This window comes from Colletotrichum gloeosporioides, assembly GCF_011800055.1.
Source record: "Colletotrichum gloeosporioides strain Lc1 chromosome Unknown consensus_51, whole genome shotgun sequence".
NCBI lineage: Eukaryota > Fungi > Ascomycota > Sordariomycetes > Glomerellales > Glomerellaceae > Colletotrichum > Colletotrichum gloeosporioides.
Genome location: NW_025544696.1, coordinates 350,547 through 367,504, shown reverse-complemented (window position 1 = coordinate 367,504; position 16,958 = coordinate 350,547). Strand labels below are relative to the sequence as shown.

At 54.1% G+C, this 16,958-nt stretch overlaps 3 protein-coding genes across 3 annotated transcripts; 1 reads left to right on the top strand and 2 right to left on the bottom strand.

The window, feature by feature from the left end:
* Window positions 1-280: 280 nt before the first annotated feature.
* On the bottom strand, window positions 281-676 carry GCG54_00007908 (uncharacterized protein; the record flags this gene model as incomplete). The annotated part of the gene is made up of 1 exon (XM_045407883.1): window positions 281-676. One exon carries the CDS (start codon window positions 674-676, stop codon window positions 281-283), a length of 396 nt encoding a protein of 131 aa, XP_045263272.1.
* A 3,078-nt stretch (window positions 677-3,754) lies between these two features.
* Window positions 3,755-7,904, bottom strand: GCG54_00007907 (Serine/threonine-protein kinase PSK1; the record flags this gene model as incomplete). Its single annotated transcript, XM_045407882.1, has 4 exons — window positions 3,755-4,029; window positions 4,080-7,186; window positions 7,601-7,781; window positions 7,871-7,904. 4 exons carry the CDS (start codon window positions 7,902-7,904, stop codon window positions 3,755-3,757), a joined length of 3,597 nt encoding a protein of 1,198 aa, XP_045263271.1.
* A 6,842-nt stretch (window positions 7,905-14,746) lies between these two features.
* GCG54_00007906 (F-box/LRR-repeat protein 13) lies at window positions 14,747-16,798 on the top strand (the record flags this gene model as incomplete). The annotated part of the gene is made up of 1 exon (XM_045407881.1): window positions 14,747-16,798. The coding sequence occupies one exon, from the start codon at window positions 14,747-14,749 to the stop codon at window positions 16,796-16,798; it is 2,052 nt and encodes a 683-aa protein (XP_045263270.1).
* Window positions 16,799-16,958: the final 160 nt, after the last annotated feature.

The window sequence follows — 16,958 nt, the reverse complement described above, 5'->3', positions numbered from 1 at the left end:
GATACAAGTACGAGATACTTACGGCCCAGTACAGGAGTTGGTTATTTATCGAATATGCACGTCCTTTGGCCAGTGGGAGAAACGAAGTGGCAGCAGCGGTAGGTGATGAGTGAATTGACCTCATCAGCTAGTCAGCCAATCCTAAATTACATCTGGCGGCAATCTAGACCTCAAATGAAGTCCTTCGATTCGAAACATTAGGGAGTTCGCAGGCCAATGCATATATTAGAATCCAACCCCTCTCAGCTCGTAGCGACAACCACCCCATCCTCCCATCCTCTCAATTGTTCTCACACTCAATCTTCCCCAGCCGATTCTTCGTAGAATCCCACCACGCCGCGTGCACCATCCCCTTATTACACCCCAGCCCCACGCTGAAAGACCACTGGAGCGCCGTGGGGCCGTTGGCCTCGCACGTCGGCTTATCGACGGAGACGACGCAGCTGCCCTTGAACTGCTTCAGCTCCTTCCACAGCGTGCCGCAGAGCGCGGGCACGTCCTCGCCCTCGTCCATGCCACTGACCTCGATGGAGTAGCGGCGGTACATGGGGATGACGAAGTTTTTGGTGATGGGGATGCCGTCTTTCCAGCGGGAGCATTTGGCGGAGGAGGCGGAGGTGAGGGTTGTGAGGGCGGCGAGGAGGAGGAGGATTGCTGGGTGGAGGAGGAGCCGCATGGTGGTAGAGGGAGGGATATGTTAGAAACGACTGACGGATTTTGGGGCCTGTATGATTTGAAAGAGTGTGGTTCCGTCTTTTGGAGACCTTGACGAACACGCAGTCCGAGTTCGATGAGGGATCAGGCAAACTTACGGTGTTCTGCGGCCTATTTGTACGCACCGCATGCCAAGTCTCTGGCGAAGGCAAACGGATTCGGACAACTTGCGACTGCTGCTGCAACGTGGCAGCGATGAAATAAAGGTCTCAATGCAGTTCTGGTCTCCACCGTTTTCCAGATCGAGAGGACGAGGGTATCACAGTTTGGTTGGGACACAGCGAAAAGGACAAAGGACGCCGAGATCGACGATGCGAGTACGAAGCAAGGAGATCTCGGGCTGGTATGTTGCATCCAAGAACCGGCTTAAAGGGCTGTCTTGGCCCTTCCCGCGTACAACCGAGCATACACATATAGAAGCGTCCAATTGGATCAAGTTGCTGAAATAACAGGTGATGTTGATATCATTGAGCCAGTCCTGCATTTTTAGTAAACGGAACGTTGTCGCCTACCTGGGATGCGAGATGATGCTCTCAGTTTCATTCAAGACCGGGCATCTCATCCTAACCTACGCTTCGCTCTTCGCCCTGCTTTCTCTCACAGTATTCGCTACAAAAATACTTCGATTTCGCAATCTATCACTGTGGATGGCTCGGAAGGCTCTTAGAAATGGGCGTTCTGCATTGGACCTGTGGCATTTCGATGTTGCTAAACTCATCGGCTTTTAAACCGACTTCGATCCATTCCAGGCTCAAACACAGACTCATGATGTGCCTATGAAGCCCGTTCTATCACAAAGTTCAATCTATTATATAACGAACTGGTTTGAATGCGTTGTGCGCATGAGAAACCCATGGCTCGTGGGAATGCATCGTTGGTCAGGCGCCACCATGTCACCGGCTGAGCATGCCCCCTCTCAGCCATGTTCAGAGGCAACCAATATTGCCTTGGAACTCCATGAATACTCTTCTCAGAGCTAATGAGATTGAGTTTGCACACAATAGAACTACTCTGGAGATTCGTTGCTTCCAATACCTGGCATACCATATGCTGTTGACCCCTAGAAAGCAGTTCACATCTCCCCAACGCCAAGAACTCCATCATGACATCGCGTCCATCGTTTCCTGCTCACACATATCTCCGTCTCTTTTGGAGTCATCGCTCAAGTATAAGCAGAGGCCAGGATTCGCGGTGGCTCACCAGCATCCATGACTGGATGGTCAGCTCAACAATGCTCTTCTCTTCCACAAGTGCAGCCTGGATAAGCTCCCATCCTAGCCAAATGCTCATTTTCTTGCCGTCAGGTTGCACTGTGACAGGTCAAAGTATTTATCTACCCTGGACGATAAACACAATGATAAGAACCGTGGAGCGCATAGCTATAGTACGAGACTGCCACCCGCACCACCACATTCGCGGGCGCGGACCACTACTACATGTATCATGCTGCAAGTTTTAAAGTATTTAATTTTTCTTCCTGGAGAAGATAGAAAACAATTTGCAAAAGAGAGAAGATGGCTTGAAATGAAGCACTGGTCCTTGGAGTGGGCGACAGGCGACGCTTTGTTCCTTACAGCCCACGATGTAAGACCATCAGAGTCTTGCACTAGCATATCACAACGTCTCACTGCCTGCCTCTCATCACCTCTATCATAATCTCCGGAGTATTTTGCGCAAATAATCTGCTAACTGCACATTTTTGTGAGCTAGCGAGGTTCCTTTCCACGAAGGCAACTATTCAACACACTCGCGCACAGCACACATCCGCATGTTTATGTGAAAATATGTTTCTACATTCATTCGACCCAGTTCATTGTGGTCAAGAGAAGAGAGGTTCCAAATATGCGTATTCAAATGATTTTTCGAATGCTTAAGGCTTCCTCTCATGGCTGCTCACGAACCAGATTACCTGACATCAGCATCCCCGCCAGAGGCATCAATTTAAAAAAGCTTCTTGTAGGATAGACTGTCGATCTCTTCAAGCAGCCAATGATTCTGGTATGTTCCCAGCATAACAGTGCTTAACGCCTTGATGTTCACACTGAAGAGTGCCTTAGGACACAGCCTCGCCCAAGGCAGGAGTGCCAGTCAAAATCAAGCCCCTCCCCTCCATCATCCGTATCTCCACCATATTCAAAGACGTACAACCAACCCATAAGCAACTATTTATGAACCTCAAACAATCCAGACCCCTGCTCTTATCTCCTCCCTATCATGTCCGGCTTGGAGTACCACCCAGCACCTGAAACTTCATAGGAAAGGGCACAAACATTGGTCGCCAATCTCCCCCATCTCCCCATTTTCGCACCGCGCGGTGTTTGATTCCACCCTGCTGCTTTGACGTCTTTATACCATGGGCGTGACCCGTGACGCAGAACCACAGTGCAAAAAGGGTACATAGGCCAGAGGCGTCTTTGTTCGGACCAAAATTCCTTTCATCTCAAGACTGCATTCAGAGGGCCGGAACCCTTCCCGGGACCGGAGCGGGGCTCATGCGACCCCGGACTCGGCTTCGAAGCCGAAGGCCCACAATCCTTCAGACCCATGTCCACAACGAGCATCATCAACACGACCAGAACGAAGTTTTCAAAAAAAAAATATTTCATATTTTATATTCCTTACAAGCTACGCCGGGCCGCCCACCATCCCGTTTGCCAAAGTTGTGATTCTTTCTATCAAGTTTCTTGTCTTCGCTGAAATGCCACCTAGCTCCATGCAAACCCAGTACAAAGTGCAACCCGGTTGTCCGTCTCTCCGAGTCTCGTCGTTTTCCTCCGCCGGCCATCATGCCATACATCCATTTCCTCCTCTTCCATCCAAAAGTCATCACATTCAAACGAAGGAAAAGAAAAGAAAAAAGTCTCTTGCTTGCGTCAACTGGCTCTCTCTAAGCACAACCGGCCGGTCTGGTGAACCCGGCCGTGCTGTTCAAGATTGCTCTTGGGTATCTTGACCAACCAAATTGTTTCATGCCCTCCACAGGCCTGTACCATTCACCCCCACTCCTCATTCCATCGTCAACCGTAAACCATCGAATCAGTTACTCGGCGTCAACTTCCTGGCACCAGGGATGGGCGAGCACTTGGTTGATGTCGTATCGCGCCTGCACATCCCGGTTTAGCATGCACCGCACCAGGTCTATGCTCTCGTCGCTCATAGTCCACGGCACGCGGAGGTCGCGATCCATGATTTCGTCGATGCTGTAAAACGGGTTCTCCTTGTAGATGATCGTGTACAGCAGGATTCCCAGTGCCCACACATCTTGCTCCTTGCCGCCGTATGGCTTGCCTGCGAGGACTTCCGGCGCAGCGTAATCTGCATTTCTATTAGTATCCTTAACAAGAGATGAGTCTGATTGCTCTTACCAATCGTGCCCACGAACACGTCAAAGGGCCCGTTCTTGATATACGCCGCACTCCCAAAGTCAATCAGCTTGATGTTTCCCTCGCCGTCCAAAATGACATTTTCGTCCTTGATATCTCTGTGTACTACCAGCGCCTTCGTGTGAAGATGGCCAATAGCCTTTGCGACCTGGACGAACATGCTGCGGCACTCGGCCTCTTCCATGTTGCTGCGAAGCTCAATGTAATCGAAGAGATCCATTCCTGGCAGACCGTGCGGAGCCATCTCGATGTAATAGTTCACATCGTCCTCGAAGAAGTCCTCCATGTCGACAATGTTCGGATGTTTGAGATCGGGCCTTCGCAGGTAGTCCAGAACGTGAATTTCCAAAGGCACTGTGCCCAGCTTGCGATCTCTCGTCCACGTATCCACGAGAATGCGACGCTTGGTGACGTATTTCAAAACTACCTTCTTTTGTGTCGTCTTGTACTTCGCCAGCTTGACTTGACCATATGCACCCTGTCCCATGTCTTCGATGATCTGGAAATCATCGATTGTCTTCTTGTGAGAGGGCTCAACGACTTGCGGGACGGACGGCTTCTCTTGCTGCTTCTTTTCCGTGGATCGATGTGCACCAGTCAGCTTCGCGGCCGCTGTCATTGCGACTTCCTTGAGCTGCTTGGTGATGGCGGAAGCAGTTGATGGTTCCTTCGACTTGGGCTCGTCGGAATCCGAACTAATCTCGAGTGGCGTGTGTGCGGGCGTCTGTCCGGGCGACGGCTGATGTAAGGGAGTTGTCGTTCCAGAGGCTGATGCCGACGTCACGCCGAGAGTTGATCTGCTGGCGTGCATGTGCCTGGAGTAGGTAATCCAAAGGGCGAACACGACCTCCGAATGAGTAATGGCGAATGTGTCGTCTTGCTGATCTCCGCCCTTATCTTCATCCTCATCCTCAATCACAGTCTCCTGGATCACCGTGGATTGCTTTGCACTTCTGACGACTCTCATTTGGACGTCGATCTTCAGTTCAGAACCGTCCCTGTGTTTCCCTGGCAACCCATCCGGGCGCAAAAACGTCGCGGCAGCATCTGGGCGGTTTTCCCGCAGACCCAAAATGGCCGATGCCCGTCGGAAGCTGTGCTCAGGTACAACAATCCCATCTTGGAGCTCAACGCCATCTTCCTCCGTTAGAATATGGAGTATCTTTTGAAAATTCGGTATGAGCGAGTCAATGGGCATGCCGTCGGGCTTTTCGAACCCAAACAGAGCTCCGCAAAATACGGAATTCGAGCTTTGAATTTTGAGGTTCTCTGGGTCAACGACGATGATCCCTGCAATGTGCGGGAAGCTTGAGACTCTCAGCTCAGTCTTGCCGCGTACCTGCTCAACCGTGCAAGGAATGTTGACTTTGGCCGGGTTTGGACATGTGAAAAACTTGCGCCTCGCAATCTGGGCAAAGTCAACCTCACCAGTGCGAGGGTCAATGCCTTGGCGGGGAATGCGCGGAATCAGCTTGCCGACGTCCACCCCAGGCCTGAGGGACTCATAGCCCCATATCGGTGCCGTAGCACCCGAAATCTTCTGAACGATACCTTCGTCGTCGAGCTCGATATTGGCCACGTCTTCATGGATTTCCTCGAGGACCCAGATCAAGCCAACCCGCTTCTCCTTTACCCACAAACTTGCGGAGCCCGTCGCACCGTTTCGCTTTTGGATTGGAACCACGTCACCACACAGCAAAACACCTCTGGATCTACTGCTCTGATGCCGTGAGCTTCCTCTGAGTTTTGGCGGATTAGGATCTCCGCTGTGAACGGTTTGTGCCTTGCGTTGAACGGTTTTCGGGGGTTGCGATCTAGAATTGGGTTTGCTCAGCAACTGGGCCGTTATGCCGCCGCGGCCACCCAGTAGTGATGTTGATGATGCCGGTGGAGGAGAAGGTACTGGAACATCTTCAGCCTCGTGATTTAGACTCTCTTCGGGCTCCATTTGCAGCAATTTCTTCTCCAGCCAAGCTCTTCTCTCTTCTTGGACGACTTCCAGAATACCCATTTTCCTGACTTCAGCCTTTGTGACTCCGAAAACCAGGCAAGCTAAATCGTTGGCGGCAATGATTGTCCATGGAGGCTTGGATTCTGTCGTGAAAATTGCTTGTGCTGCAGGAACCCATCTTGTCGAATGCCCATGCACAGCCGGACCTAAGGCGCTTGGCATATGGCCTGCAGAAAGGGGGTGGGCTGTCGTCGGGGACGCGAGTGCTTCGTGGGCCGCCAGGTATGGTTGCGCCATCGTCTCTATCAACTGCTGGTGAACCGAGACCGGGAGGGTGTCAGTCAGCGTGCGCTTCAGGCTCAGCCTACGAGATGGTGGTGGAGACGTCTTTGTTGTTGTACCGCTCTCGTTCGTCGGGGTCCTGCTTGAGCTCTCGGATTCTGCATCGCCTGACGTTTGTTTCGACTTCTCTTCTTGCTTCTTCTGCGGTGACTCCTCCCTTGCTGGGAAAAACGGCTTTGGTTGTGTCGTGGTTGGGGATTCGCAGGGTGAGTGGAAAGGCTCTGGGCTCGAGGTTCGCGGGATGAAGTTTGCTTCGAACAAGTTCTCTCCGGAAACCTGGGCAGGCCCGGTGAGAGGCCCGATGAGGGCTTGATCGTTGGTAGGCAGGTTGCCTGCACCGACGAGTTGTGCCCTTGCCAGCAGATCGAGCATGTTTTGTGTTTCTACATCGCCCGCTGCTCGCGCCTGAGCACTCGCCAGTGCAACATCTGAAGACGAGACGGACCACCCCATTCTGTCCTTCATAAATTCTATAGATCTCTTCAGAACATTTTGGCGGTTATGGATATATTCTTCTGATTGGTGGGCGAAAGAGAACGAGTGTAACGATTCGGAGGGGAAGCGAGAGAGATCTTCGGAAAAGTTCGGCGACGACGGGTGCGAGCTGAAGGACATGCCTGGAGCGTTTGCCATCAGGGTTGTCATAGAGGTTGATCTCGATAGACCGATGGATGAGCTTCTAGAGGCGGGGTTCGACGATGACGGTATAGTCGGGGCTCGCGAAGAGGGCTGTTGTCGAATTCGACGCAATCCGGACAGACCAAGTCCATGGTCGTGGTCTGTTACAATGGAGGACCTGTGGCTATGCAGGGCTTGTCAGCGACACGATGCCTTGCCTGGTTGTGGGATGCCATGTGATCGTGTAACCGCCACCGTGACAGCTCGAGTGGTACACTAGCACCCGTGACGTCCGTCAGGCCGACTGCCTTTGGATTTTCTGCAAATTTGGATATTGCCAGCTCTTTCAGCCGGCGCATGAATCGGTGGAAATCGCATTGAACGAGCCACTTGGACTCGCTCATTTGAGATCTCCCAGGCCTAGATGCGCCCTCGCGAGGGTTCGCGCGTCAGAGGCTCGCAAGGGCCACAAGTGTACTCGGTCCTGTGGCGGCCCAACACGACCAGTGGTTCATCGTGATGATCGCGCGCTTCGCCCCTCTACCACATCAAAAAAGACAGACCGGATATTCCCAAGTACGAATGAACCCACCTTGGAGGCATCGGTTCGCCCTCGGCGACAGAGCTGGAATCGAAGGAAAAGCGCATTCGGCCGCGGCCCGTTTGATCGTTTACGACGGCGAGATTTCCGGTACTTCGGTTCTTTGGGAGTTGCAGCTGTGTCGTCGGCACTCTGCTCCTTCCGCGTGGCTCTTCATGGTGTGTGTCGGTGCCTGCAACAGGTGGAAGTCTTGGTCAGGTCGGAGATATTCCTGGTCCAGCTTTGGGCCTGGATGCGGACTTGCGAGGCTGCAACACGTACCATTGTCGTGAGGTCCCCCATGCGTCTGTAGCATAATTGAAAAAGAAATGGCAAATTCAACTCGGGGAAGATGGAAGGATAAATGCGGGCAGGAGGCGGATTCGACGATGCAGGTTCGGATTCGGCGGGGTCGAGACACACAGCAAAGGTCGGTCTGTCTGGCAGGTATCGATCGGGGTCGTCGGTCTGCTCTTTAGACGTGCGTGAGAGAGAGCGCAGGAGGTGCTGTTGAACAGTGGTTGGAGTGGTTGGAGTGCTGGGCTGCGAAGAGCGGTACGACGGTGGCTGTCGCAGCTAAGGTACAAACGGAACTGCCCAGGACGAGGTTCAGCAACAGACAAGGCAAGGTAGGTAAGGTCAGCCAGGCAAGGTATGAGGTCTGGGTTAGGTGGTAGGCGACCAGGTTGGTTGGCGGGTAAGGTTTGCCACAGGGATGAGTAAGAGAGAGTTTCGCTGTTGAGCGCGCCGGCTTGTAAAGAATGTCTTTCTCTCACCGTCCGTCTTCTCTCTCTTCCTGCTCTTGGTGGTCCGACCTTTACGACAAGGCAAGGCAAGGCAAGGCGAGGCAAGGCAGTGTGGGAAGGGAAGGATCGATGGAATGATCCGACGACGAATAGGCGGAAATCTGGGTCGAGGAGAAGCTGCGTGCAGAAGCCGACAGAAACAGCAAGCAGAGCAGCGCAGCAGGAGCTGTAGCAGAAACAGCAGATGACAGCACCAGTCTGCTTCTGGAGCTGGATCTGGATTTGGACCGCCCCAAATTCACCGAAGGACCAGGAAAGGGAACGTGAGTCGTTACCGTGCTAGTGCCACTCCAGAGAGAGCCCAGGACCAATGCCAATGGCCAATGCTAGAGCCAGTGCGAATGCCAATGTCAGTCAGTGCCGATGCTAATGCCGGAACCAGCTGTTCGCGCGCTCTCGAGTTCGTCCAAGGCTTTTCTTGCTTTCACTCTCCCTCTACGCTCTCGTTGCGCGCTCGGTTTGCCGTTGAAAAGCGCGTTTTATGAAGAGCGAGTGAGTGAGCAATGCGTGCGTGCAGATGAGTGGCTGGTTCTACACGCCGTAAACCACCACGTGTGTCTGCGAGCAGTCTTGAAAGGAGTGTCGTAGAGTGTGTTGAAAGATGACCTAAGACGGGCAGTGAGGTAAGGCAGCCGGGGGCCCAGGACGCTTCAGCGCCACTGTGTTGCCGCAGATGCTTGTCTGAAAGAGAGGGGCGCCTCGACAGTGTGAGCTGGGTAGTTTCTGTCCCCTGGTCAAGTCAGGCCCAAACAGCGAGTCTGGAGCTTGAGGTAACTGCGGGCGTCAAGTCACGGACGAAGGCTGCGGCGGCGTCGGATCGTGGTCGGAGGACACGGGACGGAAGTTCAAGTGCAGTGCAGTGTCACTTTTTTTGCTCTGAGAGGCTGCGAGAGGAGAAATGAGGTGTTTTGGCGCGCGAGAGAGGGGAGAAATGTAGGGAAAAAGAGGGTGACGAGGGAGGGCAAGGAAGGGGAGAAAACTGAAATCCACTCTTTGCGCTGTTGATCGAAAATTTTGAGATGCATCCGTTCATTGCTCCTCCCTCCACCTGGTGTGTGTGTGCTTGTGTGGTGTGTGGTGTGTCCAGCTGCCTCGCAAAACCCTTCCATTCTTTCCTTCCGCAGGAAACCAAACCCCCGTCCAAAAACCCGCACATCGCAGCAGTTTCTGGTGGGCGCACAGCATCAGTTACACGCCAGCCTCTACCTACTTACAGGGCCGGAGACAAGATGCAACACTGATTGGGGGGCATATCATGCAGTGCTCGCCCTGAGATGGATGCGAAGTGGGGGGCTCGCTAGGGAGCAAGTCCACTGAAAGCATCCATCGTTGTTGCTGTCCCCAACCCAACAATAACATGCTTTACGCTGTGCAACACGTGAAGCAGTCCCAGCTTCTCACCTCACTTCTCTCTGTGCTGCGCTATTCTCAGCTGAAGCATCGATTGTGACCGCCGTCGGTGGATCCGACTCGTCCATGTCCGTCCAACGGCGCCAATCTCCCTCTCCCGGGGCCCGATACGTCACAGTGCCGCAGCCAAGCCCAGAGACATGCTGTCTGAAGCCGCAGATCGCCGCCAATCTCTGAGCAACATCATTCCGAGGCTCTTGGGCGATGCAATGCCATCCCTCTTAGCCTAGGTGCGACTCTGAGAACCCAGATAACCAACACTCGAAACGAAGTTTATCGTTGCCGCTGCACGGCATCCACGGCTCGGGAAGGCCAATGAGCAAAACAAACATTCCATCGACCGTCCAGCCAACCACCTCAGACGGGGCAGACCCCTGCACATCAACCTCCATCCTAATGACAACACAACTCTACCACCTTCACTGCCGCAACCCAACCAACTTGATGTTGCTCGGTCCGCAAGTATGAAGGGTTTGCCAAGCCCGTTGATCCGAACTCTCCTGGATGCAAACTCGGGCTCTGTGCGGCTGCCGATGCATGCTGTGAGATCCGCCATTATCAAAACCATCAGGGAGGGCAGGGCCATGTCTGTTTGAGGAATCAGGATGCAAAGGATTGGCGGGTGGGCAGTGTGGAGCGTGTTGCGAGTCTGTGACGAGGGTGAAAATCATCACCTCGACGACTAGAGGATCACGCACCGCACCGGCCTACTCACTTGCTCTGTTCTTCAGCCTTCTCAGCCAGGACACCCTCAAGCTCTCGCTCATCTTGCTTTATGATAGTTGACCAAGAGCTGGGATTGGCCGCCTATTTGCTTCTGAGTGAGATTGCTCAGAAACGAACCTAATTGAACCCGGGTCAAGCAACCCGCCCCCATCTTCCCGTCTACCTGGAAAACTGCAATCGGCAACACAGGACACACTGGGCAGTCAGTCGATGGTCCGTGTCTCCACGACTCGTCCAAGGGTTTTTTTTTTTTTTTTTTTTTTTTTTTACGATACTGGCGCTTGTTCACGCTTTTAGGCTAACCCCGCATTTGACTTGACATGGAACGATGTCAAAACCTGGAGAAATTCCCGGAGACGCTTCTCGTTCTTCAACATCGGCAGCAGCTTTGCGAGCTTCTGGGTGAGTGTGAAACCGAACCAGCGAGCTGGGCTTACTTGCTCGACATATTGCCATGGGTTGGAGCGGATTCTGCTGTGACCCGTTGATGGATGCGCACGCAACTCAGCAGTGGCCGGGTCTGGACCGCTTTGACAGTCCCTTATCTTATCGTCATGAATTCCAGATGTCCGGATGGCACGTGGAAAACAAAGTGCTCAACAACTTTGCTCCGAGGTGCCAGCCTCCGGCGTTACCACATCGTGGAGGCTGATTAAAGGTTTGGGGGCGTCGGACTTTGAGATTAGCGAGCCATCAGACTATGCCGTGGCAATGAACGGATGTTTGGTCGTGCGCACGAGTCGACGCTTGGCAGCTGGCTTTTCCGAGAGTAGATCTGAACATCCAAAGTCTTTCTTGATCCTTCACTCTGATGACTGAAAATGAGACAAGAGACCACAAGATCATTCGTTTTGGTATAAGCCAAGACACGGTAGGTTGCATCTCGCAATTCGTGAACAGGTCGCCGTCCTGGCACCCAGCCATTCGCATTTAGAACCACAAGCCATCATTTGCGATTCGCCAGGCAAGACGCTCTCAAGGAAGTGTCGCGTGGCTCACCGCTTGCTGCATCTTTATCTGTTGTACCTGAGTCGCCTGACGCTCTCAAAGGTAGTACCAGATCCCCGATTTTCGGCGTGAGCAGCGTCAGCCGACATAGCAAGCCCGTAAATGGAGGTGCTAGCGGAAGCTAGGCCATGACAGGGCCACGGGCTTAGGATGGAAAAGCGGTATCAGAATGTCCTACTGGTTTTTAGATATCGATCTGGGTGTTAAGACCTGAAGATGCTCGGAACGGAGCCTTGTGCGCAGGTTCAAAGCGACGGATGTCAGCTTCGGCACAGCTTCAGACGAAGAGAGTTGGACGAGCTGGACCTTCCAGCTGCGGTTGAAGAGACCGAGTGGCGGCGGCTGACTGGTGATGTGCACCACTTGCGTCCTTGCGAGACTCCTGTCAATGGTAACCTGGTTCAAAAGAAAGGACGGTGGCGAGGGAGTCGATGAACCAAGAGAATGGGAAACGAATGGAGGCGGGAGTGGCAGCCCCGCCGAAAAGTTCGAATTCGGCTTCTTTTTGGAGGGGAAACTTCTTCTCGTCAAGGATTGGTTGAATGCGGAAGACGCTAAGAAGGGCGGGAGTCGGTCCCCAAAGGCGACTCCTCCGATGGACGACACTCGGTTCGCATACCCTGTCCGTGGGGTCGAAACAATGCTCCAAGCCGACGTCGACTAGAAGGAAATATCGCTCACAAGGGCTCCATTGCGGCGACTCGTTTTCCTGCTCTTCGTCAGCGGAAACCTTGGAAGAGGAGACAGAAACGACTCGCCAAGGCACCCGTAACGAGTCAGCCCGTTTCCCGACAGTTTCGAGTGGACTTACCTGGGCCGGGCAACCGGTGTCAAGTTCTTGTCACTATCGGTGAATTTCAGATGGATACCGCTGCGCGCCAGGTGGAACCAGCTCTGGGAAGCTTAGACGCGTGATGCTGAGAGGCGACTTCACGCCACGGCCGTGCAGCGAGACGGAAAGACGCACCGGCGGCTGGAACGAGGTTGGTGAAAGTTGGAGGGGCCCTCCAGAAACGGGAGGAATTCCGGGCTGCGAATCGGCCCAAGAGCGGACGCAGCAGAAATCCAAGGGTCCAGCCCGTGGCGCTAGCGGGTTGAAGGAGACGGATAGGTGTTGAGCGTAGTGGATTCGTTGGTCTTGGAGGCTCGAAGGCTCATGTCCCTGCTTACCGCGGCCAGACACTCGCAGGACCCTGCGGTGAGGATCTGTCTGCAGTAGGTGCTGCTCTGCAGGCCGTAGGTACACCGACATCCAATGTACCGAAAGCTTTGAGCTTGGTGTATCCCGCATGTGCAAAGCCGTTCGTCGAGTGATCCCCCACGCCAGGTGGCAGGTATGGTAGCATCTGGAATGTCGACAGCAGTGAAAGCTTGACTTGGTCTTCTTTCTTGCTCTTGCCTTCCATCTTTCGGCACCGACATGGCATCAGTTGACTGCCCAGATGGCGGGATGAAGGCTGCTGATGGTGCCACAGAGAAACGACAGTGACTTTGGTTGGGCAAGTGCAAGAATTGGACCTGCTGCTCATGTCATGTTCTCGGTCGGCGTTGGCGTTGTGGTGTCAGTCAGCAGAGACCTGACTGGTTCTGCTTGGTGGGGTCAGGATCACCCCGGTTCCACTCATTCATGCCACTGCTGGTTGTGATTGGCGCATGAGGGAAGTCTCTGGACAGCGCTCCGGGCGGGCCCTTCGCCCCCCCCCCCCCCGTCCAGAGCGACCTCCCTCCCCCACCTGCCCGCTCTTTCGCCCGGCCACGGGCCCCACAGCAGCGATGTGGTGGGTGTTTGTTCCCGCCTGGCCACTGGACGCCGCTGAATCTGTGGTTGTGTCGAACTCCCAGATGTCTTGCCTGTGGTGTGCTTCTTGACGCAGCCTACTGCTTGGTAGCCAGTCTGCAACAGGTCGTTTTGCATGTTGATCAAGGGCTTCTGCTGCCATGTTCTTTCATTCGATCTGTACCCCTGGCCAGCCTTCAAAGTCTGTACTGCCAAGAGGGCCAAACAGGCAGGTAGGGACCGGTCATCTTGGGCTCTTTGCGGCGGGATTTATGGTCCATGGCTTGCCCAAGACCAACCGAGAAACCGAGGGCCTTTCCGTCTGGCCAGTGGCCACTCACCAGACCCAATGATCCGTCAGCTAGAAGAGGCACCAAGGGCATTTGGCAGCTGTGACTGGTGGGTGTAAGGCGAGCCGGGATCCATCGATGCCCATCGATAAGGAGGGACCCTGTTTCGCAGACTGGAAGGGGGTGGGAAGGCCGTTTTGTGCATCCGTTCTGAGCGCGTTTTAAGCTTCACCTTCCCTTACCCTGCGGCGTGGTGTATGGTGGGTGGTGTATGTAGGCAGTATGTACGTATGCTATGCTAGGTAGGCGAGGCAGCAAGTCGGCCGTCTTGGGAGTGGTTTGCGTTGTTTCCACTCTGCTGTTTCTTCTCTTCGTGTTCTTTTTCTCTTCGACCCTCCCCTTTGTGTGTTTCCCATCCTTTCCCATCCTCCGAAGAAAATCTTTCTTCCTATCTCAACCTTCTACCTTACACACCACAACATCCCCAGGCCCGGTGCTCGTGTGACCTCTTTGCAAGAACCAGAGGCCATGATATCTTGGGCTTCGGTGTGCCATGTGCTCCGCCCCATCCCGTAGGTACCCTTCCTCCAGCCTTCTACTGCATAGTAAAAGCTCCACACCCCGCTATCTGCTGACCTCCATTATCGATAGCCGGCTCTCACCCGTCCTGATAGCAGATCCCCATCCAAGTCCCCTGGCCTCACCCACCCCTCCTCCAGCGCCTCAAGACCACAGCCTTTTCCCGGTTCTTCGCGCTCGCATGTCTCATTTTCTTTCCTAGAGACCGATCCGTCTGTCGAGCTGCTTCATCCAGTTTCTCAGATCTGCTCCGACACACCGACTATGAAATAGGACCGTCCACCGGCTGTTCCGAGCGCTCTGCCCTCAAGGGTCGAAGTGGACCTCCGAGCTCCAACTCGCAGTATACTTCCTGCTACTCAACTGCCCCGCGCGCCACACAACCGCCGTGGAAGCACGGAGGATACGAGACGACGCATTGTGATTGCCGACTCGAGAAACGTTTTGAAAATTAGGCTTTGTTGCTGCAGTTAGACACCGCAGCCTTGGTTCTTTTTTTGTTGACCCAACTTTTTCCCTTTCCATGTATTCCCGCCCGACGACTCTATTGCGCCTCTCAACCATGGCCGATACTTTGGGGTCAACTCCGATGGAGGTCGTCGACGAGCAGGGCCCCGGCCTCTCAGAGCCAACGAACAAGGGCAGGAACCGGCACCGAGTGCTCTGTGGCATTCAGAGAATGTCTTCTTCACCATCACTTCCTCGAAATGGCCGTGCCAGATCACAGAGTAACCCTCAGCGAGGGCGAGCGAGCATCTCCTGCGTTAGCTTAGCAGGACCATCAACAGCTGGGAGCTCTTTTGGGGGCGATTCTTACTTCCCCGCAGGAGCAACAGCATCCGGCTACGCCAGCGCCTCGAGCTCTGTTCCGCCGACACCGTCCAGCGAAATCATCCAATTCGAAGGTATTGACGGTCGCCTTGCTGTTCGGAGGGTCGACAATGCCATTTCCACAGCACAGTCTCCCGGTCCCCAGTCGATCGGCCTTCCCAGCGACCTTCGTACGACGAGCAAGATGCAAGTTGCGAATCCGGCGGTTCCCAAACGGGACTTTAACTTTTGGGAGAATATGCCCCACGAAATGCGTGTTCAAATATTTTCCTACCTCTCACCAAAGGAGTTGGTGAGGACCTCTCGTGTAAGCAAGATGTTCTACAAGATCTGCTTCGACGGGCAGCTTTGGACTTGCTTCGACGCAACCGAATTTTACCAGACGATACCGGCAGAGTCTCTGGCAAGAATTATTGTCGCCGCAGGGCCTTTCATTAAGGACCTCAACTTGAGAGGTTGCGTGCAGGTTGAGCACTACAAGCGTGCCGAAGTGGTTGTCAAGGCCTGTAAGAACCTTGTCAATGCCACTCTCGAGGGATGCCGGAATTTCCAACGAAACACCCTTCACAGCTTGTTGAGGACAAACGACAAACTTGCAAACCTTAACTTGACGGGTTTGACGGCAGTCACCAATATGTCCTGCAAAATCATCGCCGAGTCATGCCCGCAGCTCGAGATGTTCAACGTATCATGGTGTGTGCACATGGATGCCCGAGGAATTAAGACTGTAATGGAAGGTTGCCCAAAGTTGAAGGACCTGAGGGCTGGGGAAGTTCGGGGCTTCGACAACTTGGAGGTGGCCGAGACACTCTACAATACCAACAGCCTGGAGAGACTGGTGTTGAACGGCTGCGCAGAGCTCAATGACCGGGCACTCAAGATCATGATCCACGGAGAAGATCCCGAAATCGACATTCTTACAGATCGGCCCGTCGTACCCCCAAGGAAATGGCGTCACCTTGATCTCAGTAGATGCGGTCGTCTCACAAACCAGGGAGTGAAGGCGTTGGGATACAATATTCCGGATCTGCAAGCCCTGCGACTATCCGGTTGCACCGCCTTGACCGACGCAGCACTCGAGCCCATCTTCGCATCAACCCCGCGCCTCACCCACCTCGAGATGGAAGATCTTTCAGATCTCACCAACAGCCTTCTTTCGGAGCATTTGGCCAAGGCTCCGTGTGCACCGTGGCTGGAGCATCTCTCGATCAGTTATTGCGAGAACCTCGGTGACAGCGGCGTACTGCCCATCGTAAAGAATTGCACCAACCTGAGGAGCATTGATCTGGATAACACCCGGATCAGTGATCTCGTTCTCGCTGAAGCGGCTTACATGGTCAACAATCGCTCCCAATGCACCGCGAAGAAGCCGAAGCCCAAGGTCGGCCTTCACATGGTGGTTTATGACTGCCAGAACGTCACCTGGACCGGCATCCGCGAGGTTCTCTTCCGCAACGCTCAGTCAAAGCCCTCCACATCGGAACCCGGAAAACATGCTTACTCCGGCGAGGCAATCAGCCTCAAGTGCTTCTACAAGTTCCAGATGACCGTTGACGAGCACACGAAGCGCGTAATCCGGGGAGACCTCGCCGCGGCCAACCGCCTCGAGCGCCGCTGGGGCGAATATATGCAGGCTACCGAGGAGGCTGGCACCACTGGCGCCGGACATCGCCGTCGCAGACGCCGTGCCCGGGAAGCCCAGATGCTCCATGCCGACGAGGAAGATGGCGGTAACGGTGGTCGTCGCCGTGGCCGGACCGTCGGATCCTGCACAGTTATGTGAGGATGCCGCTACAGACATCTTTGCACCTAGAATGTGAAGGAGAATCTTTCCCCCCGATGTTCCCTCTATTTCACAAATTTCCTCTGTTATAAGTATATACTCATCCCCTGGAGTCAAAGCGACACGCCACTTCTTTATTAGATTGGGATGCATCGCCCCA